This window comes from Geotrypetes seraphini, chromosome 3 (assembly GCF_902459505.1).
Source record: "Geotrypetes seraphini chromosome 3, aGeoSer1.1, whole genome shotgun sequence".
Taxonomy (NCBI): Eukaryota; Metazoa; Chordata; class Amphibia; order Gymnophiona; family Dermophiidae; genus Geotrypetes; species Geotrypetes seraphini.
In genome coordinates, this window is record NC_047086.1 from 271,532,021 (window position 1) to 271,557,677 (window position 25,657).

General features: G+C 44.1%; 1 protein-coding gene across 8 annotated transcripts in view; it reads left to right on the top strand.

The window, feature by feature from the left end:
- The window catches only part of RMDN2 (regulator of microtubule dynamics 2), a 384,366-nt gene that overhangs the window by 25,715 nt on the left and 332,994 nt on the right, over nucleotides 1-25,657 (top strand). For 2 of the 8 annotated variants that reach the window (XM_033936828.1, XM_033936829.1), the window contains exon 1: nucleotides 24,924-24,947. The exons of 2 other annotated variants lie outside the window; for them this stretch is intronic. In XM_033936828.1, coding sequence (XP_033792719.1) covers nucleotides 24,928-24,947 — 20 coding nt within the window. In that variant the 5' untranslated portion in view covers nucleotides 24,924-24,927. Of the gene's footprint in view, nucleotides 1-24,182; nucleotides 24,316-24,845; nucleotides 24,948-25,481; nucleotides 25,580-25,657 lie in introns of those variants that run through there. 4 more of the 8 variants (XM_033936825.1, XM_033936831.1, XM_033936823.1 and 1 more) reach the window with 4 other exon arrangements.

Genomic DNA, 25,657 nt, shown 5'->3' on the forward strand with positions numbered 1-25,657 from the left:
TCAGAACCGACTTTCTGAAAGTGAGTTACAGGTCACACAGCTAACTGACTCGTTATGTCAGGCAGATGCCGATAATTTGGCTCTGCGCCAGAATGTTCAAGCTATATCCTCCCAAAGAACTGCGTTAGCTACTGATGTGAAAGTTTTGCAAGACAAGGTTGCTACTTTTTGTAGTGAGAGGGATATTCAAGCTCCCTTTCTCCCTGTGTCGCCTCTTCATTTTCCTACACCGGCTCCTAGAACCGTCTTTCGTTCTTTTTACAGCTCTAGGGGGGGAGGTGGGAACAGGAATTCGCAGGAGTGTTCTGATTCTACTGCAGATGACTTGTTGCCTAGTAACAAACCCTGCCCTGAGAAATCAGTAACACTAGCTGACCGCCCAGTGCAGCAACCACGCCCTGTAAGGTCTATCTCAAATTCCTGTGACGTCACTGAACCTTCTGACTCTAAACCTCATCCGGTAAGGTCAGTTTACAGTGAGCCTAAACAACCACCAGATGGCACCAAAGAACCAGACATTTCACAACATGCTCCACAAAGGTCACAGCACAATAATGAAACAGGGAAAGAAACTCAAAAGAAAGGAGGTGGTTATACTATACCACCCTATCACGTACAGATAATGAAGATGTTTAAACAAATGATAGAACCTTTTAGAGAGGGAACTAAGCTAACTATTGAAGCACATTTGGCCTCAATACATGAGTTCTTTGAGACTTATGCAGTGACAGAGGACAGTGATAAGCTTCGTTTACTCCATTGGTCCTTTGCTTCTGAGTGTTCTGAGACGTTGCGATCCATCATCACTGGTACTTCGGATGTGTTAGAGGTGGAACAACAACTCAAAAGACGTTATGGTACATACGCTGATTCCATTGAATCTCGCAAAGCTGCATTCCATTTGCGTTGTGGACTCCAAGAAAATCCCCGTGAATTTGCTTTCCGTCTGAAACGACATTTCTTTCCAGACAGGACTCCTTCTGAGGACGAACTGGAGTATGGAGAATTCCGATCTCTCTTTGCAAAAGCCTTGCCTGAATATATGAGTGTGGTTGTGGCTGGTATGAAAAAGGCCTCTTACTCATCGATCTTAGCCGTAGCCGAGGATTTCTATGATCATAAAGTCAGGGTTCCTGCAGGCCAATCTGAGAAACCGGTGCCCAAAGCACGATCTAAGGAACCTAAGCTGAGTGTATGCGCTGTTCAAAATTCACTTGCTTTGGAACCTAGTAGCTCTGTAGTTTCCACTCCAGGACCTGTTTCATCTCGTCCAGCAGACCAGACTTCCTCTTCTGATGCACCACCCAATAGGGATGGACCCAAGACACAGAAGAAGAGACGGCCCAATAAGCAACAGAAGCAGAGTGACCTCAGTGTGATAATGGAACAATTGGCTCAGGTGGTGGATCGTATTTCTGCCCTGGAATTGACTTCTAAACAATTGGCAGCATCTGTCCCCGCGAGAAAGGAACAGACCTCAAGGAGAAAGGATAACAATATCAGTTACAGGCCTTCCAGAACTCGAGTGGTCAAGTCTGTAGTAACTGATACCCCATGCTTCCTCAGTAGACGACCTGGATGACACACCCGAATTGTTAGAGAATGATACCGCATGACTAGTCCGAGAACCAATTTCTCCACCCACTATTGTATCTTCTGTCCAAACAACATCTCCTGATGCTACACAAGACATAGATCTGAGAACACCGAGTGGCTTCCTTCGTGGGATTCCATTAAGTCACACAAGTATTTCTTGGGTAGGTTAAAGCCTATGGGTCAACGGTACACTTTACCTTTGTTTCTACAACAGGTTTTGTCTTGTCCCGGTTTACTTGATACGGCTTCCGAAGTGACTTTGATCACTCAGGGACTATTCCAACGTTTGCAGACTACCCTGGGTACCCAGAATACACTGTTGATTGTTCCCAGTGATTTGTCTTTGGTTGCATATGGACATCAGAACATTGAGACAGTTGGTCAAACTTGGCTGACCTTGCAGTTAGGCAAAATGAATGTTAAACACCCAGTGATTATTACCACTAGTCCAGGAGAGGAGTTTTTGATTGGAAACGATCTTTTGAAGAGATTGCGTCCTATTTTGGATTACGTCCAAGAAGTGGTCTGGGCTCAGGTGACTCGTCCCCTTCCTTTTGGAAAGGTACCGACTACACGCCTTCCCCAGGTTGCCAGTACTGTGGAATGAAACGATACTTCAATTCGAATAAATTTCCTGCGTTCAGCGGATCCACACATTTTGGAGCTACGGTATGCCAATGTTCCTGAAGGGGGTCCCACAGACCGCGAGATTGTCAGCGTTCCCAAGGAACAAATATCTGACATTGTTCTCCAGGCTGACCATTTGGAGATTGTTCTGAAGTCTACGTTCCCCGTGCCAGATCCACCTCAAGAGACTGTCCAAGACCCGACCTCATCTATTTCCAACTCTTTGACCTCTCATCCTCGTCTACTGGCTGTACTTCACCAGGATGATACTGACTTGTTTGTTGATGTTCACCTGCACGGTTCTGTCCCAGTTCAAGCTCAACTGCTACTCCAGAGTGACATCTCCATGATTAGTGAATCTTTTTACTGTCAACTTCAGCGAACCACATCAGTTCCATTTGTTCGGCGCCACTCTACTCACCTACCTATACCAGGTCAGGGGGTCAAGCCTCTTGTTGGGGTTTGTAGCCTTCTGCTGACCCTGGGTTCTAAGACTTTCACTCATCACTTTTCTGTGGTGAAAGGCCTACACACATCCTTGTGTTTGGGATCCGAATGTCTTGTTCGTTTAGGAGTCTACGTTGATTTGGTGAACGGTGTGCTTTGGAGCAGATTGCAAGGCACCCCGGTAGAAGATGTGGACCTGATGGATGGTCTGAAGGCTGGACAACTTCTTCCTCAAGTTTGTGAAGTGGTTTGTGCTGAAGACGTCAAGATTCCTGGCCTTGTGAAGGATTTTGCTCTACCTCTTCGTTTGGCCCATGGTCAACGCATGCTCGATGATATTGGCTTTTTCAACCCGAATACCTCTTTTCTCGAGCATGGTCTTTCTCTAGGTGCTTTACCATGTCTTGAAGTACCTACCTCTTCTTTCCATGTATTGATTGTCAATGCTCAACCTACGGAAGTCTTTCTCTCCGCTGGAGAACATTTGGGTTTTCTAGTGGGTGAATCTTTTCCTGATGTTGAGGTAACATTGCCTATCATTGGCAGCTTGTCTTCCATTGTTGACCCCTGCCAGGGGGGGGATATACTGGACCATATTTTTACCTCACCTAAAGGACTCATTTCACTGGACTTCCTGTGGCCATATGATGCAACGACTTCCCATGTAACAGTGGATAATGATTTTTTGATTTTATCCAGGAAGTTAGCTCTGTCTGACCATTCTAAAGCGGTGAATGCCATTGATTCTTCATTTTTGCAAGAACAGATTGAAGACCAAGTGGAAATCTCTTCCAACCAACCTTTTTCTAAGTTTGATGCTATGGTAAAGGAACAAGTGGACCTAGCTGATGCGTGTTCTTCTGATGAAGAAAAGGCTCAGTTCACACAGTTGTTGTACAAGTATCGAGACCTTTTTGCAGTGGATTCTTATGACACTGGTCTGACCGATCTACATGTGACCAAGATTCCTATGGATCTCCACAGTAAGCCCGTCTTTGTACGTCAGTATAAGATTCCTTTGGCCTCATATGAGTCCGTGCAAGAGATACTTGATACCCTAGAAACTAGGGGTATCATTAGGCCTTGCAACAGTACATACAACTCACCCTTGTGGCCAATCCTGAAGAAGAATAACAGTTGGAGAATTGCCTTGGACTACCGACAGCTAAACAAGCGGGTACCCTTGTCTAGGTGGCCTATGGCCCATCTTGACCAGAGCTTGACTACCATCAAAGGAGCTAAGTATTTTACCAGTTTGGATTTAGCTTCTGGATTTTGGACAGTTCCTGTACATCCACCGGATCAATACAAACTAGCATTTACCTTTGGGAAGAAACAGTACACATGGAACCTTTTGGTTTTCTGAACTCTCCAGCTGAGTTCAACATATTTCTCCATAAAGCCCTTCCAGATGCGGAAGCTCGAGGAACTTTAGTCTATGTGGATGACATCCTGATCAAGAGTCCCACCTTTCAGAAACACCTGGAAGAGGTAGAACATGTGTTCCAACAATTGCAAAATGCAGGAGCTAAATTGACCCTTGCCAAAGGTCAATGGTGCCGAACATCTCTGAATTATTTAGGGTATGACATTTCCTCTGAAGGTCTTCGACCACAGAAGAAAAGGATACAGGCCCTACAACAGTTGAGGAAACCTACCAATTTGACGGAACTTCGTTCATTTTTGGGGATATGCAATTATTCTCGACAGTTCATAGATCAGTATGCAGAGATCTCTAGACCCTTGGTTGCCTTACTAAAGAAGGATGTACCTTGGACGTGGGGTCCTGAACAGGAAGATGCTATGCAAGAGATGAAAGAGCAGCTTAGTCGCTTTCCTTGCTTGTCCTACCCCGAGAGTGGTCGTGAATTCTTCATCGACCTAGGATTCTCCAAACACTCTATGAGTGCTGTCCTGTACCAGAAATACGACTCTGACAAGCGTGTGGTGGCCTATGCAAGCAAAGGCTTCACCGATGTAGAGAAGAAGTATTCTGAATGTGAGAAAGCTCTACTGTCAACTGTTTGGGCTCTTCAACATTTTCGGAGTTACATCCAAGGAGAAAAACTCATTGTAGAGACTTGTCATCAACCCATTAGTTTCTTGGGTAGTGACAAGATCAAGACTGGTCGTGTCTCCAATAGCCGAATAGTCTCATGGACTTTGGCTCTCCAAGGATGGCCTTTACAGGTAAAGTATGCCCTGAAACATCGAAATACAGTAACCCAAGGGATAGCAGAATTACATGATTGTACAGAACAAGATTCTCTTACAGGTATACCGGAACCTGATGTTCCACCAGAAGAGGAGGAACCCCATCGTCATCATCTTTATGATGAACAGCTATGTGCCAATATACCTCAAGTCTACGTAGATGGCTGTGCCTTCCACCAGACCTCGACCCATAATTTGGTCGCAGGAGTAGGTGTAGTGTGGAATGTCGACACACCTATGGAAACCTTGAAGTATAGATTGGGTGCTGAAACCAACCAATAAGCAGAGATTGTAGCAGCCTTGGTCGCTGTACAGTCTGCAGTACAAAAGGGGATCCCAGAACTGATTATCTGTACAGATTCTGATTATGTGCATCAAAACTTTGTGTCTCACTTACCCGTGTGGAAAAAGAAGGACATGTTAAATTCCAAAGGAAAGCCTGTCCATCATGGTGACTTAATTCTAGCCTTAGATCAATTGGTACGAGACAATGACATGACCATCTACTGGAAGAAAGTGAAAGGTCATGCTAAAGTTAATAGTTCTGACAAGATCGGAAATGACCTTGCGGATCAACTGGCCAAAGAAGGTGCTTTGTCAGGTGAACTATGGCAATGCCCTGAAGAGTTGTTCTCGATGGTACAAGCTATTACTCGACGCCAAGCTAAACAGGTAGCTGAAACACCTGTAGTGCAGTGGGGTAATGATATCCCTTCCTTTGATCTTGTAACCGCTCAGAAGACCGATCTTATCCTGGGAAAGTTCTATAACTTCATACAGAATCCACAGGATCATCCATTGTCTGAAGACGATCAGAAGGATGAAGAACTTAGGATACTCTACACCTCCAGAGAGAAATTTTCGATTCATCAGAACCTGCTCACTCGGACGAGTAAGCATGGTATTGTGCAGTGGGTTGTACCCCGTGCATATCGAGGAATCATGTTGCAACATGCCCATGATGAACCTTGTGCAGGACATAGAGGTGAAGAAGTTACCTATGAGACACTGAAGCAAGTGGCCTATTGGCCTCATATGCGGCAAGATGTGCAGTTATATACGAGAGGTTGCTTGACTTGTTGTCAATTTCAACCCTCTACACCACTTCACCGAGCACCCTTGAGAAAGAAGGGTTTGGTCATGCCCTGGTCCGACATCCAGATTGACTGGATTAGCCCAGTGGTCCGTTCCTCCCGAGGTAATAAGTATATGTTGACTGTCACTTGTTTGTTTACAAAGTGGATTGAGTGCTTGCCTGCACCCAATTGTACGGCAGAGACTACCGCTACCTTGTTACTGAATCATGTATTCAGTAGGTGGGGTTTGCCCATGAGAGTGGACTCAGACCAAGGATCACATTTCACTGCAGAGGTGATGCGACACATGTGGAAGATGCTCGGAGTGAAAAGTAAATTGCACATAGCTTACCACCCTCAATCATCGGGACAAGTGGAAAGAGCGAATCGTACCATCATCACGATCCTGAAGAAGTACGTGTCTACCTCTGGTAAGAATTGGGACATGAAGTTACCTTTGGTACTGATGGCTATTCGTGCCACGCCTCACCGTTCTACGGGGGTGACGCCTTTTGAAATGATGACAGGTAGAGAAATGACATTACCAATTCATTTGTTGTATAGAACTAATGATGTAAATCTTTCTAGTGCTACTACTGCTCATGAATATGTCACCCATTTACGTAAACATTTACAGGGTGCATTTTCTTTTGCCCAGAAAAATCTGGAAATTGCTGCTAAAGGTAGAAAAGCCTATTATGATCATAGGACTACCACAAAGGAATACCAAATTGGCGACAAGGTATTCTATTACAATTTTGGCAAAACCAAGGCCAAAGAAAGTAAATTTTTGCCAAGTTGGCATGGTCCATTCCCTATAGTGGAAAAAGCTTCACCTGTGGCCTATCAAATTCACATCAAATCAAATTCTCCAGGTGCAGATGTCCTTAAATGGGTCCACATTAATCAACTGAGACCATGTCATCCTAGTAAATTTGCCCAGGATGAAACCATTGTTGTGATGAAGACATTAACCTAGCAACAGCCTAGGCTGTTCTCTCTCTTTTCTGTTTTTCAGATGGCGAAACGAGTTCTGCCGATGCTGTTCCTGGTTGTCCTGCTGATTGGAGTTGTTACCAAAGTGATTGATCCTGGTCCGCAGTCCCGTGTTGTCCTTCAAGATTCTCCTGGTTTCTTGTTCTTCCCGTTCCAGATCTTGCTCCAGCATATCTTCTTTCGATGTTTCTCTTTTCCATTTGGACTCTATTCCTACTGAAACTGAATTGGAAATCCTGGATGTTTTCCGTGGACATCCCATCAACTTTACCCTTGAAGTGGAACAATATTTGATGACAAAACCTTCCCACACCATTGAACTGAAAGTTGATAATGATAAGCTTCATATTGAGGACTTTCATATTGGCTCCTCCAATGTACATGAAGTTGTTGTTACCCGCAGTATTGATCTTTTTATCACTGTTGTTATTCCAATTTTTGCCATCCTGTGGGTTCTCTTATTTGGGTTCTCTGTTTTTGCACTCTATGAGACCATCCGGATCAGACGTCTTATTCAACAGAAACCATCACATACAGACTTAAGAATGCATGATTTCATTGCGGCTATGAAAGAGTAATTTTACTAGCCGTATTTTTGATTATGATCTTCCTGTCTTAACTTTTGCTTTGGCATACCTTTTGTGCCTTGCTAATTAGTTATGATTTTTGATTTTATCATATATTGCCATTATTCAGTGATTTTATTATCATTTATTTGGCTGGGTTCATATATTTTACCCTTGCCTTTATGATTATTATCCATTGATTATTGATATCTTTGATTTATTGCTGATTTATATGGTATTGCTTATGTTTATGCATTTTTATATCACCTTGGGTCTTGTCGATCCTTTCCTACTTAGTTAGGTTGAAGGTGAAATTGACTCCATTGAAGTTATTTCTCCTCCAAAAGGGGGGACTGTAGGGATATTTCTGTATTCACACCTGAAGGTTAGGCCTCTATGATGTCATCAAGCCTGAACCATTGTTTCAAGAATCTCTCTCTGCAAGCAACTTTCCAGGATGTATTTTGCAAGAAGTAAGAAGTACACTGCTTTGCAGTTTCTGCCTGATGCATTATGGGGATGTACCCGAATGTTGCTATTCAAAGGCATTCATCTGTGCTTTAATATTGGGACAGTGTGAATCTTGAAGAAATTATTCTGTTCTTATCTGTCTAACGGCCCTGGGTCTTCCAGCATATATGATACTTTATACAGAAAGGCTATTCATCAAGTTCTGTTTCTGGATTGGTCCGAGGAAGTCATCTGATGAGATTCAAGAAAAGAAAGGTGCTAATTAATTAATAATTAGTTAGTCTGTGATAAGGTCCGGGGAAGCTCAGATCTGCTCACAGATGTTCTAATTGTAAACTTTTTCTTTCAATAATTAGACCTGTAAGTTACCTCGTGTGATTCTCTGCCTAAGAGATAGAAATTCGGACATTTAAAAACTGTTCTGAACTTAGCACAGATAAACGGAACTTATTGCTGATGATTTATAGCCTCATCAAGGATTTTCAACACGTGTAACTTTTACAACAATATTCCTGACGTCTTCCAGCTGACACGAAGTTTTCTCTTCCACCTAATTGTGCCGGAGAGGCTAATTAAGGGTGAGCATACGGAAATTACTTTTATTAGCTTGGGAATTAGATAGGAATCAATTGATAAAGGTAAAGGGTTGAAAAGTTACCTGGGTGATAATATAATCATTTGCTAATCAGGGATTATTATTATAAGGAATAGTGTGTGTGTGTAACAAGAAGTTTTACTTAGTTGTCTAACCATTAGATTGTGATAATCATGTACTGAGTTTCATTTGTGTAATTAGATATTTTGAACAATCTTTAGATTCTGCAGCTGGCTTGTGAATTATATTTTTCTATTTTCATAATAAAGATATTTCTCATTAGCCTGGGTTTTGTGTCGTATAATTAGACCATGATATTTGGACTTGAATAAGAGGTTATGGTTTTCTCTAGACCACTTAACAGAGACGTAACGTGTTTATAATACTGCTAAGTGAACCATAAATCCTTCTACATGCCGTTTTCTATGAGAGTTTAATAAATGCAGTAAACTTTTTTAAGTCACGCTCCGGGGCTCTAACGTGTGCATGCCGGCTTCCCTTCTCTTCTCTTCCCCCACAGGACGTAACTTTCGGTTTCGGAGGGAAGAGAAGGGAAGCCGGCAAGCACATGTTAGAAACCCAGAGCAAGGGTTCAATTCACATGCTGACAAAAAAAAAAGGCAGGAGTCAAACACAATTTTCGGCGGCAAGTCAGCGAGTCAGCCCGGGAAGGAGCATCGGCGGCAGCAGCAGGATTAGCTGGGCGATCATCTAAATTAGCCGGGTGGAGCGCCCGGCTAAAAGGCCCTGGGGAGAACACTGTATCCCCTTTCAACTTTAGAGAGTGTCCTCTCGTTCTCCCTATTCCCTTCAGTATTTTGAATGCTTCAATCATGTCCCCACGCAGTCTCCTCTTTTCAAGGGAAAAGAGGCCCAGCTTCTCTAATCTCTCGCTGTATGGCAACTCCTCCAGTCCCTTAACCATTTTATTCGCCCTTCTCTGGACCCTTTCGAATAGAACCATGTCCTTCTTCATGTAAGGTGACCAGTGCTGGATGCAGTACTCCAGGTGAGGGCGCATCATGTCCCGGTACAGCAGCCTGATAACCTGCACGGATCTATTCGTGATCCCCTTCTTGATCATTCCTAGCATTCTGTTCGCCCTTTTCGCCGCCGTAGCACATTGTACAGATGGCTTCATGGACTTGTTGATCAGAACTCCCAAGTCCCTTTCCTGGGAGGTCACTCCAAGTACTGCCCCGGACATCCTGTATTCGTACATGATATTTTTGTTCCCGACATGCATCACTTTGCACTTATCCACATTGAACCTCATTTGTCATGTCGATGCCCATTTCTTGAGCTTGATTATGTCACGTTGCAGATCTTCGCAGTCCCCCTATGTCTTCACTACTCTGTATAACTTCGTATCGTCCGCAAATTTAATCACCTCACTCGTCGTACCAATGTATCTGAGCCCTGTGGCACCCTGCTGGTAACGCTCTTCCAGTCTGAGAATTGTCCATTTACCCCCCATCTCTGTTTCCTATGCTCCAGCCAGTTTTTAATCCACATGAGTATTTCACCCTCGATTCCATGGCATGCAATTTCCCAAAGTAGTCGTTCATGTGGAACTTTGTCGAATGCCTTCTGAAAATCCAGATATACAATGTCAATCGGGTCACCTTGTGCCTGTTTACTCCCTCGATGAAGTGCAGCAAGTTCGTCAGGCAAGATCTGCCTTTACTGAAACCGTGCTGGCTGGTCCTCAAATTGTAGCTACTGGGCAAAATATTTCTAAAATTTACCATATAGTTTTTGTTTTTTTGTTTTAAATTTTTAAACTGGAGTCAGTATATTTTTATTGACTGACTCCACCCAAATTTTTTTTTTCACTCTGATTCCAACTACACATTGGGTATGCTGCCAGGTGGCGTGTGGGAGAGCTGCAATTGAGAAGGAAACTTGGTTGGGAGGTACCTGACGTGATTTACAGCTGCCTCTACAGCAGGTATAAATTCCAGTGTCCAGGTTCTCCAATGGAAATGAGGATTCCAAATGTGAAATAGAGTGTGCATATCTGCAATGTAGTTGGTCCCTCCCACCCTTCCCATGCCATTTTATCATCTGAATGACCCCTATTCTGAAATGGCATTTTAACTACTGTCATTTATATGAGGGTCATTTCATAAATAATGCACACTATTTTTTTTAAATTTACATGCTTTAGTATTTTTTTCAAGTATTTCTTTACAATCCTTCAATATAGTCTCCCTGCTTTGTAATGACAGAATCCCAACGTCTGGGAAGCTTCATTATTCCATCCAAGACACTGTTTTTGTTTAGTTGCCGAGTGGCTTGGGTAATGACGGAAGAAAGCTTTTCCAAAGATGCAAAACAATGTCCACATATAGGTTGTTTCAACTTTGGAAAAAGGTCAAAGTCTGGTGGACTCGTGTCTGGACTGTAGGGAGCATGAGGTAACACCTCCCAGCCGTATTCTTGTAGTTTTTCAATGACGACATTCCCTATGTGCGGGCAAGCGTTGTCATGAAGAATGAGTGGCTCAGCCTAGAGCAACTGAGGTTGGGTTTTGTGTATTTTCTGTGCAAAAAATCATGATAATACACTGCTGTGACACTTCTTCCACATGGAACTTTGTCTGCGATGATAATGCCTTCATGATCATACGCAAAAATCAGGGAAGCCGAAGGGAAGGTAGGCTGAGCAGCAGGAGCAGGCAGTGAAACCGGGGTCGCGGCGAGAGTTAGCTCCGCCCACCCGCATCACAGGTTGCATCGGGCACGGGTTCCCCTTTAAGAAGAAGGGAGCCAGGGCACGAGGCAAACCTCAGCACTTTTGGATTTCTTCTTTTTAGGAGCAGGGAAGCCGAAGGGAAGGTAGGCTGAGCAGCAGGAGCAGGCAGTGAAACCGGGGTCGCAGCGAGAGTTAGCTCCGCCCACCTGCGTCACAGGTTGCATCAGGCCCGGGCTCCCCTTTAAGAAGAAGGGAGCCAACGGCGCCCAGCCGTTCGGCGCACGAAGGAGCCTTGAGAAGGAGCCCAGCAGCAAAATCTGACCTCTTTATAAAAAAAAATAAAAATAAAAAAATTTTCCTTTCTTCTCTCTCATATTCTCTTCTCTCTCTACTCTTTCAGCTAGCTGCACGCCGGGCACCACTCATACACACCGAGAGACCATAGAAGCAAGGAAAAAGAAATGGAGGCTACAGGAACCCAGCGGAGCTACCCAGTGTACTGCATCGAGTGTCATATGTATGACTACCTCTCCTCCGGGAGGCAGGCGTACATATGCGGTCGATGCCAGGAACTGGATAGCCTGAGGAAGGAGGTCGGGAGACTGCAGGCCAGGGTCCAGGAGCTGGAAGGACTGCGCACCTTGGAGGAACCGTGCTGGACAACGGAGGATACCACCGGAGAGAATCACGTCACGGAGCAAGTAAGAGAACTCGAGAAATTTATCGAGGAGGCCTTCAGGATGGTTGCGGCACAGGACAAACAACACATCAGAGGGGAATCAACAGTTGGACGGCAGAATCCACCAGACGCCATGGGAGTAGGACCTTGCGGAGGATCTGGACAGACAGAGGACATAGTGACCCAACAGAACCCAGAGGAAAAGTTAGCGGATCGAGCCACTGACACGGACCTGAGACCAGAGAGACAACTGAGGAAGGGGAAGTCTGCAATTGTAGTGGGAGACTCAATCCTGAGAGAAGTGGACAGTCACATAGCAGGAGGCAGAGAGGACCGACTAGTGACATGTCTCCCGGGGGCGAGAACGAAGGACGTCATTGACAGAATAGAGAGAATCGTGGACGGAGCTGAGACAGAGGAGACAGCGGTGATAGTCCACATTGGAACCAAAGACGTCAGCAGGAGGAGCTACAACAGGACTACACTAACTGAGCAGTTCAAGATCCTGGGGAGGAAACTGAAGCTGAGGACAAGGAGGATAGCCTTCTCAGAGATCCTGCCAGTACCGAGGGCGGATACAAAGAGGCAGACCGAGCTGCAAGCAATAAACAGTTGGCTGAGGAGATGGTGCGAAGAGAGGGTTTCCACTTTGTACGGAACTGGACAACTTTTTGGGGGAAGAACAAGCTCTACAGAAGGGACGGACTGCACCTGAGCACGGCTGGGACGAGGTTGCTGGCATGCAACGTCCAGAGCGGCATAGACTTGACTTTAAACTGAGGAGAAGGGGAAAGCCGACAGTCGATCTGACCTCGACACATCGGACCAAAGTATCGGACAAGGATACTGAACCAGAAATTTGTAAAAGAGGGCTCGGGACTGATAGGGAACTTTTGGGAAAAGGACACAAGGACGCAATGCAGGGAGCCAATGCACAAATGAACCTAGCAAGCAGGATTAAGAGAGAACAACAGGAGCCAGAGGATCATCCAAACATGGGGAAGCGGGCTGAGGACGACACAGACACACCGCAGGATGGGGAGGAACACAGCAATGCTCGGGGGCTGGCAACCCATGAGGAGGTTGGCAGGAGCGCCAAACCCCGAGGAAAACCAGCGAGGAAGGCAAACAACCAGGTCTTAAATTGCCTATACACTAATGCTAGGAGCCTAAGAGCCAAAATGGGAGAACTAGAAGTCATAGCCAGTACAAGGGACCTGGACATAATCGGAGTCACATAAACGTGGTGGACTGATGACAACAAATGGGATGTGGCCATACCAGGGTACAAACTCTACAGGCGAGACGGGACACACAAGAAGGGTGGAGGAATAGCGCTTTATATAAAGGACTACATACCTTCAACCAGGATGGAAACAACAGTAAGGGCAGACGACTTGGAATCACTATGGGTTAAGCTACCTGGAGGAACTGGAGCAGACATAAAATTGGGTCTGTACTATCGCCCACCTGGACAACCGGAAGCACTCGACCAGGACCTGGAGGCTGAGCTGAGGCAGGTATGCAGAAGCGTGATGGTGATGGGGGATTTCAACTACCCTGGGATAGACTGGAGTATTGGACACTCAAACTGCATGAGGGAGACCAAATTCCTGGAAACCACGAGGGACTGTTTCATGGAACAGCTGGTCACGGAACCAACACGGGGAGATGCCACTCTTGACCTAATCCTCAACGGGCTAGGGGGACCTGCAAAGGAGGTGGCGGTGCTAGGACCCCTAGGAAACAGCGATCACAACATGATCCAGTGCAAGCTGGAAATTGGATCATCAAAGGTGATAAGAACCACAGCGACAGCACTTAACTTCAAAAAAGGAAATTATGATGGCATGAGGAAAATGGTGGGAAAGAAACTGAACGGCAACGCAAGGAAGATGGAGTCTGTTGAAAAAGCCTGGTCCCTACTCAAGGGCACGGTGCATGAGGCACAGAACCTGTACATCCCCAGATTCAGGAAGGGGTGCAAAAAAAATCGAACAAAAAACCCAGCATGGATAACAACTGCAGTGAAAAAGGCGATAAGTGACAAGAAAGCATCGTTCAAAAAATGGAAAAAGGACCAAACAAAGGACAACCAAAAGGAGCACAAAGAACACCAAAGGGAGTGTCACCGTGTGGTTAGGAAAGCTAAAAGAGAATATGAGGAGAGACTGGCGGGGGAAGCAACCAACTTCAAATCGTTCTTCAGATATGTGAAGGGAAAGCAACCGGCAAGGGAGGAAGTGGGGCCATTGGATGATGGAGACAAAAAGGGAGTGGTAAAGGAGGAAAAAGAGATAGCTGACAGGTTGAATAAGTTCTTCACGTCAGTCTTCACGAGGGAGGACACATCCAATATTCCGGAACCGGAGGACATCGTAAATGGGGATCAGGATGAAAAGCTGGTCCAACTAGAGGTAAGCCAAGAGGATGTCCTCAGGCAGATAGACAGACTAAAGAGCGACAAATCGCCAGGTCCAGACGGCATTCACCCAAGGATACTCAAGGAACTAAAGAACGAAATAGCAGAGCCACTTCGCCAAATATGTAACCTATCTTTAAAAACTGGAGAGATCCCGGAGGACTGGAAAATAGCAAATGTCACGCCCATCTTTAAGAAGGGATCAAGGGGTGACCCGGGAAACTACAGGCCGGTGAGCTTGACCTCGGTCCTGGGAAAGATGATGGAAGCACTGATTAAGGACAGCATCTGTGAACACATAGAAAACAATGGACAGCTAAAATCGAGTCAGCACGGCTTCTGCAAGGGTAGGTCATGCCTCACAAACTTATTGTACTTCTTTGAGGGGGTAAACAGCCAGGTGGATAAAGGGGAATCCATCGACATCATTTACCTTGACTTTCAAAAAGCCTTCGACAAGGTACCGCACAAAAGGCTGCTTAAAAAGCTGTGGAAACACAGAGTGCAAGGGGAGGTCCGCCGATGGATCAAAAACTGGCTGGCAGGCAGGAAACAGAGGGTTGGAGTAAAGGGCCATTACTCAGACTGGCAATGGGTTACGAGCGGAGTTCCGCAGGGGTCGGTGCTGGGACGCTCCTGTTCAATATATTTATTAATGACCTGGAGGTGGGAACAAACTGCGAAGTTATTAAATTTGCGGATGACACCAAACTCTACCGCAGGGTAGAAACCATGGAAGACTGCGAAGATCTGCAAAGGGACCTAACGACACTAGACGAATGGGCCAAAAAGTGGCAAATGAGCTTTAACGTAGGGAAATGCAAGGTCATGCATGTAGGGAAAAAGAACCCGATGTTCAGCTACAAAATGGGGGGATCACTGCTAGGGGTAAGTAACCTTGAAAGAGACCTGGGAGTGATGGTAGACACAACCCTGAAGGCGTCGGCACAGTGCGCCACAGCCTCAAGAAAAGCAAACAAAATGTTGGATATCATTAAGAAGGGTATCACGACCAGGACGAAGGAGGTCATCCTGCCACTGTATTGTACAATGGTGCACCCGCATCTGGAATACTGTGTCCAGGCATGGTCGCCGTACCTCAAGAAGGACATGGCGGTACTTGAGGGAGTCCAGAGAAGGGCAACTAAACTGATAAAGGGTATGGAAAACCTCTCATATACTGACAGATTGAAAAAGCTGGGGCTGTTCTCCCTGGAAAAGCGGAGACTTAGAGGAGACATGATAGAAACCTTCAAGATCCTGAAGGGTATAGAAAGGGTAGACAGGGACAGATTTTTCAGATTATGGGGAACCACAAGTACAAGGGGGCACTCGAAGAAATTAAAAGGGGACAGGTTTAGAACAAATGCCAGAAAGTTCTTTTTCACCCAGAGGGTGGTGGATACATGGAATGCGCTTCCGGAGGCTGTGATAGGCCGGAGCACGTTACAAGGCTTCAAAGAAGGTTTGGATAGGTTCCTAGAGGATAAAGGAATTGAGGGGTACAGATAGGAATAGAGGTAGTTTTAGGGATAGTCTGGGACCACTGTTCAGGCAATGGGCCTGATGGGCCATCTTGGGAGCGGACCGCTGGGCGAGATGGACCTCTGGTCTGCCTCAGCGGAGGCAACTTCTTATGTTCTTATTTGATTGAGCTCATTGAAATTTTTTGGGTCATGGGGAAGATGGAGTTCTCCACTCGTCATTGATAAACTACGCAAATACAGCTGGGAGGTTTTACCTCATGCTCCCTACAGTCCAGACATGAGTCCACCAGACTTCGACCTTTTTCCAAAGTTTGCATCTCTGAAATAGCTTTCTTCGCCAGTACCCGAGCCATTCGGCAACTGAACAAAAACTGTGTCTTGGATGGAATAATGAAGCTTCCCGGACATTGGGACTCAGTTACTGCAAAGCAGGGAGACTATATTGAAAGATTGTGAAGAAAAACTTGAAAAAAAATAAACGTAAATAAAAAATAATAGTGTTCATTATTTATTAAATAAACCTCATAAATGGGGATGCACCTAAAAAAGGGCCTTCATTTTCTAGGCTATTTCCTCCCTGAGCACCCCTTTTACGCATGGATAGTCTAATTGTCCAACTGACTTCTTGCAGACTTTCTGCTTCCAAAATACCTGAAAAATATTTTACGATGAGTTTTTGTTCATCTACAGCAGGGGTGCCCAAAAGGTCAATCACGATCGACCAGTCGATTGCAAAGGCAACAAGAGTCAATCTTAACTCGCGTTGCCTTTGCGTTCTCCCTGTTCTCTGACGCCACAACATGCCAGCAGCGACTTCAGAAGCACCGGGCAAGCCAGCCTCCCCCCTCCCCCTCGACGCTAATTTTGACATCGGAAAGGAAGTTCCGGGCCCGGAACTTCCTCTCCAACGTCAAAATTGATGTCAGGGGGAAGACTGCTGGCCTGTTGCGGCATCGGGAAACCGGTGGCAGCGGTGGTTTGGGGGCCTGTTCCCAGACGTTAGCATTGGCCTGTTTCCAGACGTCAGCGGTGGCTTTGTGACCTGTTTCCAGACGACAGCCCTGGTGGTGGCTTTGGGAGAAAAAAAGGGGAGACAAATAGATAGGGAAGCAGAACGGGGAGACAGAAAGACAGGGAGACAGAATGAAAGGAGGGTAGGGAGACAGAAAGAAAGACAGCAGAGAGAAAGAAAGTAAGAAAGGAGGCAGGGAGACAGAAAGAAAGGAGAGGGGGCAGGGAGAGAGGAAGGAAAAGGGAGAGGGAATGGAGTGTGTAGGGTGGCAGGGTGCAGGCAGGGAGAGAGGAAGAAAAAGTTGGACTAATGGAAGGACAGAGATGTTGGTTGGGGAATGGAATGAGGTCTGGAGGAGATGAAGCATGCAGGAGGCAGAAGGGAGGAAAGAAATATTGGATGCACAGTCAGAAGAAGAAAGTGCAACCACAGACTCATGAAATCACCAGACAACAAAGGTAGGAAAAATGATTTTATATCTGCTGTCACTTTGCACTAAGGCCCCCTTTTACTAAACCGCAGTAGCGGATTTTAGCGCAGGGAGCCTATGGGTGTCGAGAGCAGCGCGGGACATTCAGTGCAGCTTCCTGCGCTAAACACTGCTATCGCGGTTTAGTAAAATGGGAGGGGGGTCTATTTTTGTCTATATTTGTTTATATTTGTCTATTTTTAAATAATTGTTACTGAGGTGACATTGCATATTTTAAAGTCATCTGCCTTGATCTCTTTGAAAAACCCCAAATATAAATGATAATATTTTCTCTGTGTAAAGTGTGCTTTGTGTTTTTTAAATTTTATTGTTGGTAGATCATTTTGACTTGGTCATTTTAAAAGTAGCTCGCAAGCCAAAAAAGTGTGGTCACCCCTGATCTACAGCAAGCTTCTTCTCAAATTTTAAACCTTTCTTGTTAATAATTTGCATCTAACTTACAAGTGCTTCCTGATTCATTTTTCCTCTTTGAAAACTATTCTTTTAGCTATTTTCAACTTCCTCCTCCACCACCTCAGGCCGTTCTTCTTGTGTCTCTGTTGCTCATGGCTCTGCGAACCCTACTGAGCTCTTCGTGGCATCTCCTGGAGAGCTTTTTCTTCTTCTCTTCTTTTTTAATAGTCAGAATAAGTATTATGATTGGTCAGGATAAGTATTATGATTGGTCAGGATAAGTATTATTATCATTTCTAAATGTTTTTCTATGGAAAACCAAGGCCACTGGCTTCTAGCCTTTAGTAAATCTGACAGGTGGGACACTTTTAGGGATGCCTGATCATCGAGCCCCAGTTCTCCTACAGCAAGTGACCCCTGATGCAGGCGTTTCGTCGCTGAAATACAGTTTGTGTCCACAGCTTGTGTGTGTCCTTTATTGGAATAACTGAGACAAGATGCAATGGCACACAGTCTCACTTATCGACTGAAAAACCAACTAAACAGACTTGTGTGTAAAATGTCTATATGTAAAGAGCTCTCAGATACCTACACCGTCAAATCATATTAGATTGTTCAAACGGCTCGTGTAGGTTACAGATATTCATTGAGCTCTAAAACATTAGTGCTAATGCTATGTGCTATAAACTCAATAAAGTGCAGAGTGCAATGCAAAATCAACCAAAAAGCATTTATCTTATATGGTTTTGCGCTCAATTCAAAATTCAATTTACTCAATGCCCAACGGGACCCGTTTCGCCACGGTAACGGCTTCTTCAGGGGTCTAGGTCATCTAAGAATGCACAAAATCAATGTTACATATCTAAAACAACAGACATTTATGAAAAAGCTAGCAACAGGTTTACTCACTGAACAGCTCCTTAAGCTTCACTGACAAAATGGCGTTAGCAGTTGTTGAACGCCACGCATGCATTTTAAAAGATCGTTCATTAATTATTCATTACTTGCAAAATTTAAAGCGCCATACACCACCTCACTAATGTGTAACTTTAAATGTTGAAAATCCGAAAAGTAACTGTAAAGTTTGACTATAAGATTTAAAAGAAAGAGCTCCAATCTACAGTGGCATTTAAACCTCCTGGTTTAAGAGTTCCTAAATGAAAAATCCAGCGGGACTTTTTTTGTAAAAGTTTTCTCTGTCTGTCTCCCCTGCGCACGTTTGGCGGTTCTCTATCTATCGCAAAACATTTAAGGTCTGCAAATTTGTGATGTAATTGAATGCAATGCTCAACAAGAGATGCTGTACCCCTTTCACACTTAATATTTGATTTGTGTTTAATCAATCTAGTTCTTAAAGAACGTATAGATTTGCCCACATACCATTTGTTACATGGGCATATGATTACATAAACTATGTAATCTGAAGAACAGGTAAGGAAATATTTTATCGAGTAAACTTTACCATCTTTGGGATTGGCAAATTCCTTGAGTGGAACCATAATATTACAAACACTGCATTTGCCACATTTATAATAAACCTGGTGGTAAAGGGTTTATGTCTCTCAGACTGCTCCGTTGATGAACTGCTGGTGAAAGTATATCTTTCAAGTTCTTATCTCTGGTAAAAGCAATACATAAGTCCACATTTTCAAAAACAGAATTAGTTCGCATGATCTTCCAGTTATTCTGTAAAATAGTTGCAACACCATTACCGTGTGCTGAATATTTCAACACACATGTCATTTTATCATCCACTTTAATCTCATCGGTTGGTGCTAGCTTATCCAAAAGCCAATTTCTGTGGTAATATTTTGCTCGCTTGAATGCTCTCTTTAATACATTCCTAGGATAACCTCGGTTCTCTAATTTTTGGATTAAAGCTTTAGAACGATGATTAAATTTTCTTGAAGACGAACAATTGTGCTTCAAACGCAGAAATTGCGAGAAAGTTTTTTTCTTCAAACTCACAGGATGGCAACTATGAAAGTCCAAAAACGTATTCCTATCTATCGGTTTGACAAATATATCAAACTCAAAATGCCTATCTTCTTGGATGATCAGCACATCTAGGTAATTAAACTTATGAGCTGAGTACTGTATGCTGCTGCTTTTTAACATATTCATAAATGATCTAGAAACAGGGACGAAGTGTGAGATAATAAAATTTGCGGACGACACCAAACTATTTAGTGGAGCTCGGACAAAGGAGGACTGCGAAGAATTGCAAAGAGACTTGGACAAACTAGGGGAATGGGCAGAGAGATGGCAGTTGAAATTCAATGTTGAGAAGTGTAAAGTATTGCATGTGGGAAGCAAAAACCCGAGGTATAATTATACGATGGGAGGGTAATGGTGGACATGACAATGAAGCCGACGGCACAGTGCGCAGCTGCCGCTAAGAGAGCGAATAGAATGCTAGGTATAATCAAGAAGGGTATTACAACAGGAACGAAAGAAGTTATCCTGCTGCTGTATCGGGCAATGGTGCGTCCACATCTTGAGTACTGCGTCCAGTATTGGTCACCGTACCTTAAGAAGGCTATGGCGTTACTCGAGAGAGTTCAGAGGAGAGCGACACGACTGATTAAGGGGATGGAAGGCCTTTTATACGCTGAGAGATTGGAAAAACTGGGACTCTTTTCCCTGGAAAAGAGAAGATTAAGAGGGGATATGATAGAGACTTACAAGATCATGAAGGGCATAGAGAGAGTAGAGAGGGACAGATTCTTCAAACTTTCAGAAAATAAAAAAAACAAGAGGGCATTCGGAAAAGTTGAAAGGGGACAAATTCAAAACAAATGCTAGGAAGTTCTTTACACAACGTGTGGTGGACACCTGGAATGCAATTCCAGAGGACGTTATAGGGCAGAGTACGGTACTGGGGTTTAAGAAAGGATTGAACAAATTCCTGCTGTAAAAGGGGATAGAGGGGTATAGATAGAAATTTACTGCACAGGTCCTGGACCTGTTGGGCCGCCGCGTGAGCGGACTGCTGGGCGCGATGGACCTCAGGTCTGACCCAGCGGAGGCATTTCTTATGTTTCTTATGGTGAACTGCATATTTATATCACAGCTGTTGAGCCAGTTTAAAAAACTGTGTAAATCCCTCTCTTCACCTTTCCATAACATCAAGATGTCATCTATGTATCTAAACCACCTATAGATATTAGACAAAAATGGAGAATGTTCAATCCATATGGTTTCAAAGTCAGCCATATATAAATTGGCCACTGAAGGAGCAATTATCGCCCCTATAGCTACTCCCTGCTTCTGCTTGTAGAATTCTTTATTGTACATTAAAAAATTCTCCTTCATTGCTAATCTTGCCAAAAATGATAAAAATTCAGAAGGGATGACATGCAAACTTGTTCTGCTATCAAAAATTTTCTTTATAATGTTTAAAGCATCATCCTGGGGTATAGAAGTGTAGAGTGAAGTTATATCGAGAGAGACTATTATGAACGGAAACATTTCAGGAGGAACCTTTTCTAACTTCACCATAAGAACCCCTGAATCTTGGATATAAGATTTGATTTTAGGAACTTCATTTTTCAGAAACATATCTACAAACTTGGAGAGAGGTTCTAGTAAGGGACCACGTGATGATATTATCGGTCTTCCTGGAGGATCTGTCAGTCTCTTATGTATTTTAGGTAATATATAGAAGACCGGTGTTGTTGGAAATTTCGTATTCAAAAATTTGTAGTCCCTTCTGAATTTTTATCATTCTTGGCAAGATTAGCAATGAAGGATAATTTTTTTATATACAATAAAGAATTCTACAAGCAGAAGCTGGGAGTAGCTATGAGGCGATATTTGCTCCTTCAGTGGCCAATTTATATATGGCTGACTTTGAAACCATATGGATTGAACATTCTCCATTTTTGTCTAATATCTATAGGTGGTTTAGATACATAGATGACATCTTGATGTTATGGAAAGGTGAAGAGAGAGATTTACACAGTTTTTTAAACTGGCTCAACAGCTGTGATATAAATATCCAGTTCACCATGCAGTACTCAGCCCATAAGTTGAATTACCTAGATGTGCTGATCATCGAAGAAGATAGGCATTTTGAGTTTGATATATTTGTCAAACCGACAGATAGGAATAAGTTTTTGGACTTTCATAGTTGCCATCCTGTGAGTTTGAAGAAAAATTTACCTTTCTCGCAATTTCTGTGTTTGAAGCGCAATTGTTCATCTTCAAGAAAATTTAATCATCGTTCTAAAGCTTTAATCCAAAAATTAGAGAACCGAGGTTATCCTAGGAATGTATTAAAAAGAGCATTCAAGCGAGCAAAATATTACCACAGAAATTGGCTTTTGGATAAGCTAGCACCAACCGATGAGATTAAAGTGGATGATAAAATGACATGTGTGTTGTGGCACCGCCGGTACCGGCTTCAACGATGGCCCCAGTCAGCGCCCAGAATAGCCTGTGCCCAACGTGCCTCCAGGAGATGCTGGAGGTCCTGCTGGATTTTAATCAGTAAAATAAAACAGACCAGGAACAATAAAGTTCTTATATAAACGAGTCTCAATTTATTGAGTGCCTTGTCCCCTAAAGCTGGGGTTTAAATCCTTTGCTTCATGGAAAAGAAAAACATGGAAAAAGAAAACATCCGGACTGTAAAACCACCAAGCCCTCACCTTCCTCGCAGGTATCAACAGGTAAGCCCTGCAACAGTCTCTGATAGTCCAGTCCCAATAATCCTGTGATTCTAAGCAGGAGAAGAATCAGACTATTATACGTTCCAAATTGTATGCAAGAGTTCAATTAGGCCTGGCTTGCAACAGGCCTGCTCCAACCAACTTAATAAGCAGTTGGTGGGGGAGGGGAGTAGCCAAATCCACTTCTCCAATATACTTGCCACAAATGGCCCCACAATCCCACCCAAGGATCTTGTGTGGATTCTCCCCAACTACTATCCCTTCACACAGTTCATAACATAGTCCACAATCAGCCACAAAAAGGTAAAAATGTTATAAACAAACTGAACCTGGGTTTAATGCTACCAGATTCTGGCACCTTTGTAGCCTTGAGCCTAGCACTGCTCAGCAGGCTTCCCACAGGTGCATACAGGTTTTCAAAAGAAAACAAAACCAGCAAAACAAAGTTCATCAAGTTAAGCACAGCCAAAAAGATAAAGCTACTGTACTTAACTCATATCCATTGCTGTGGCATCTGGCTCCATGGAAGCGTCCAAAAACTCCATGGGCTCCAGGTTGGCTAGCTGGCTGGCTCCAGGCACAGGGGCTGCATCTACCATTTCAATATCCTGATTCCTTTGGGCCTCAGGAGACTGGTCCTGAGCACCTTCTTCCTGGGCTGCCCCAGGGTGGACTAACTTGTTCCTCCTCAGTGCTGCCTCTAAAGCACTGAGGCGACCACGCCCTGTTCTGTGAGGGGGAAGGGCAGCCTGTAGTTGTTGCTGGGATTTTCCTGGGACTCTAATTAGGCCCAGTTGCTGCGAATTACCTAAGTTTGTGTTCTGACTCTTAGGCAGTTGCTTTGTATGAGGCACCTCCCTCTGCCCCAGGCTGTTCTCCCTATATCCCTCTCCTCCCCAGGGTTTTGTAACCTGAGTTTTAAATGGTAAATCAGAACTTTCTTTTTTCTTTCTGTCTAACCCATCACATTGGTTAGCCCGGGTCAAAGCCACGCCAGGGCTAGGAGGAGCCTTCCGTTGCACAAGCCGAGCCTTAGTGCTAGGGTTGTGACAGTGTTGAAATATTCAGCACACGGTAATGGTGTTGCAACTATTTTACAGAATAACTGGAAGATCATGCGAACTAATTCTGTTTTTGAAAATGTGGACTTATGTATTGCTTTTGCCAGAGATAAGAACTTGAAAGATATACTTTCACCAGCAGTTCATCAACGGAGCAGTCCGAGAGACATAAACCCTTTACCACCAGATTTTTATAAATGTGACAAATGCAGTGTTTGTAATATTATGGTTCCACTCAAGGAATTTGCCAATCCCAAAGATGGTAAAGTTTACTCGATAAAATATTTCCTTACCTGTTCTTCAGATTACATAGTTTATGTAATCATATGCCCATGTAACAAATGGTATGTGGGCAAATCTATACGTTCTTTAAAAACTAGATTGATTGAACACAAATCAAATATTAAGTGTGAAAGGGGTACAGCATCTCTTGTTGAGCATTGCAGTCAATTACATCACAAATTTGCAGACCTTAAATGTTTTGCGATAGATAGAGAACCGCCAAACATGCGCGGGGGAGACAGACAGAAAACTTTTACAAAAAGAGTCCTGCTGGATTTTTCGTTTTGGAACTCTTAAACCAGGAGGTTTAAATGCCACTGTAGATTGGAGCTCTTTCTTTTAAATCTTATAGTCAAACTTTACAGTTATTTTTCAGATTTTCAACATTTAAAGTTACACATTAGTGAGGTGGTGTATGGCGCTTTAAATTTTGCAAGTAATGAATAATTAATGAACGATCTTTTAAAACGCATGCGTGGCGTTCAACAACTCCTAACGCCATTTTGTCAGTGAAGCTTAAGGAGCTGTTCAGTGAGTAAACCTGTTGCTAGCTTTTTCATAAATGTTTATGTTGTTTTAGATATATAACATTGATTTTGTGCATTCTTAGATGACCTAGACCCCTGAAGAAGCCGTTACCGTGGCGAAACGGGTCCCGTTGGGCATTGAGTAAATTGAATTTTGAATTGAGCGCAAAACCATATAAGATAAATGCTTTTTGGTTGATTTTGCATTGCACTCTGCACTTTATTGAGTTTATAGCACATAGCATTAGCACTAATGTTTTAGAGCTCAATGAATGATATCTGTAACCTACACGAGCTGTTTGAACAATCTAATATGATTTGACGGTGTAGGTATCTGAGAGCTCTTTACATATAGACATTTTACACACAAGTCTGTTTAGTTGGATTTATTGAAATAAACATGACCTTTTCACATCAGTGACCCTCAGTGGAGTGTTCATTGTCCATTCCCACTGATTTTTGTGTGTAACTTGTTTTTTAACCACGTTGGCTTTTGTTTGGGGTTCCACCTTTAATTTGTGAGCTACATCTGGTCTGGTCTTCCAAGATGGTTTTTAAGAAACTATATCCATGCCTGATAAATTCTTAACTTTTGTAGATGCTCCTTTCACTTGTGATGCAAGCAGTACAATCCTGGTACAGTACTGTTATCAAATGGAATAAAATACCATTTATAACATTGAATTATTTTGTTTTTGAGGTATCCTATATAATAAAACGCTAGCCGCGCATGCGCACTCCAACTTTCGTGATTTGTAATCCCTGTTCCATGTTCAGTAGGTCCGCGGCCAAGCAGGAGTGCGCATGCGCGAGTCCACAGTTCCTACCTACACTCGCAGCACTGGCCGCTATTGCTGGACTCCCTGCTCTTCGGTAACTCAGCAGTGGATAGAAGACACCGCCGATCGCCGTTCCTCCGGGGGGGGGGGTCTGGGAGGAGAGGGATCACGGCCACTCAGCGCCCCCACCGAAGAGCCCAGCAACTTTCGCGCCGCAGCAGTAGGGAACAAGTCGACGACTCCCCCCTCCTGCACCAACCACTGCCGCTCCTGTTTGAAGCGGCCTGATGAGGTTCGCGGCCGGCTGTAGCGAACCTCGCAGGCCGCTCTCCACATGAAGCACGTTCCCTCTGACGCAATCGCGTCAGAAGGAACATGCTACCATATGGAGAGCGGCCTGCGAGGTTCAATACAGCCGCCCATGAACCTAAGCAGGCCGCTTTGAACAGGAACGCAGCGGCGGCAGGAAACATGGATGCGTGGAGGAAGGTAAGAACGGGAGGGGAAGCCAAAAAAGAAGGGCTATGGAGCAGGCAGAAAAGGGAGCTGTTTTGGTGGGAGGGTTGT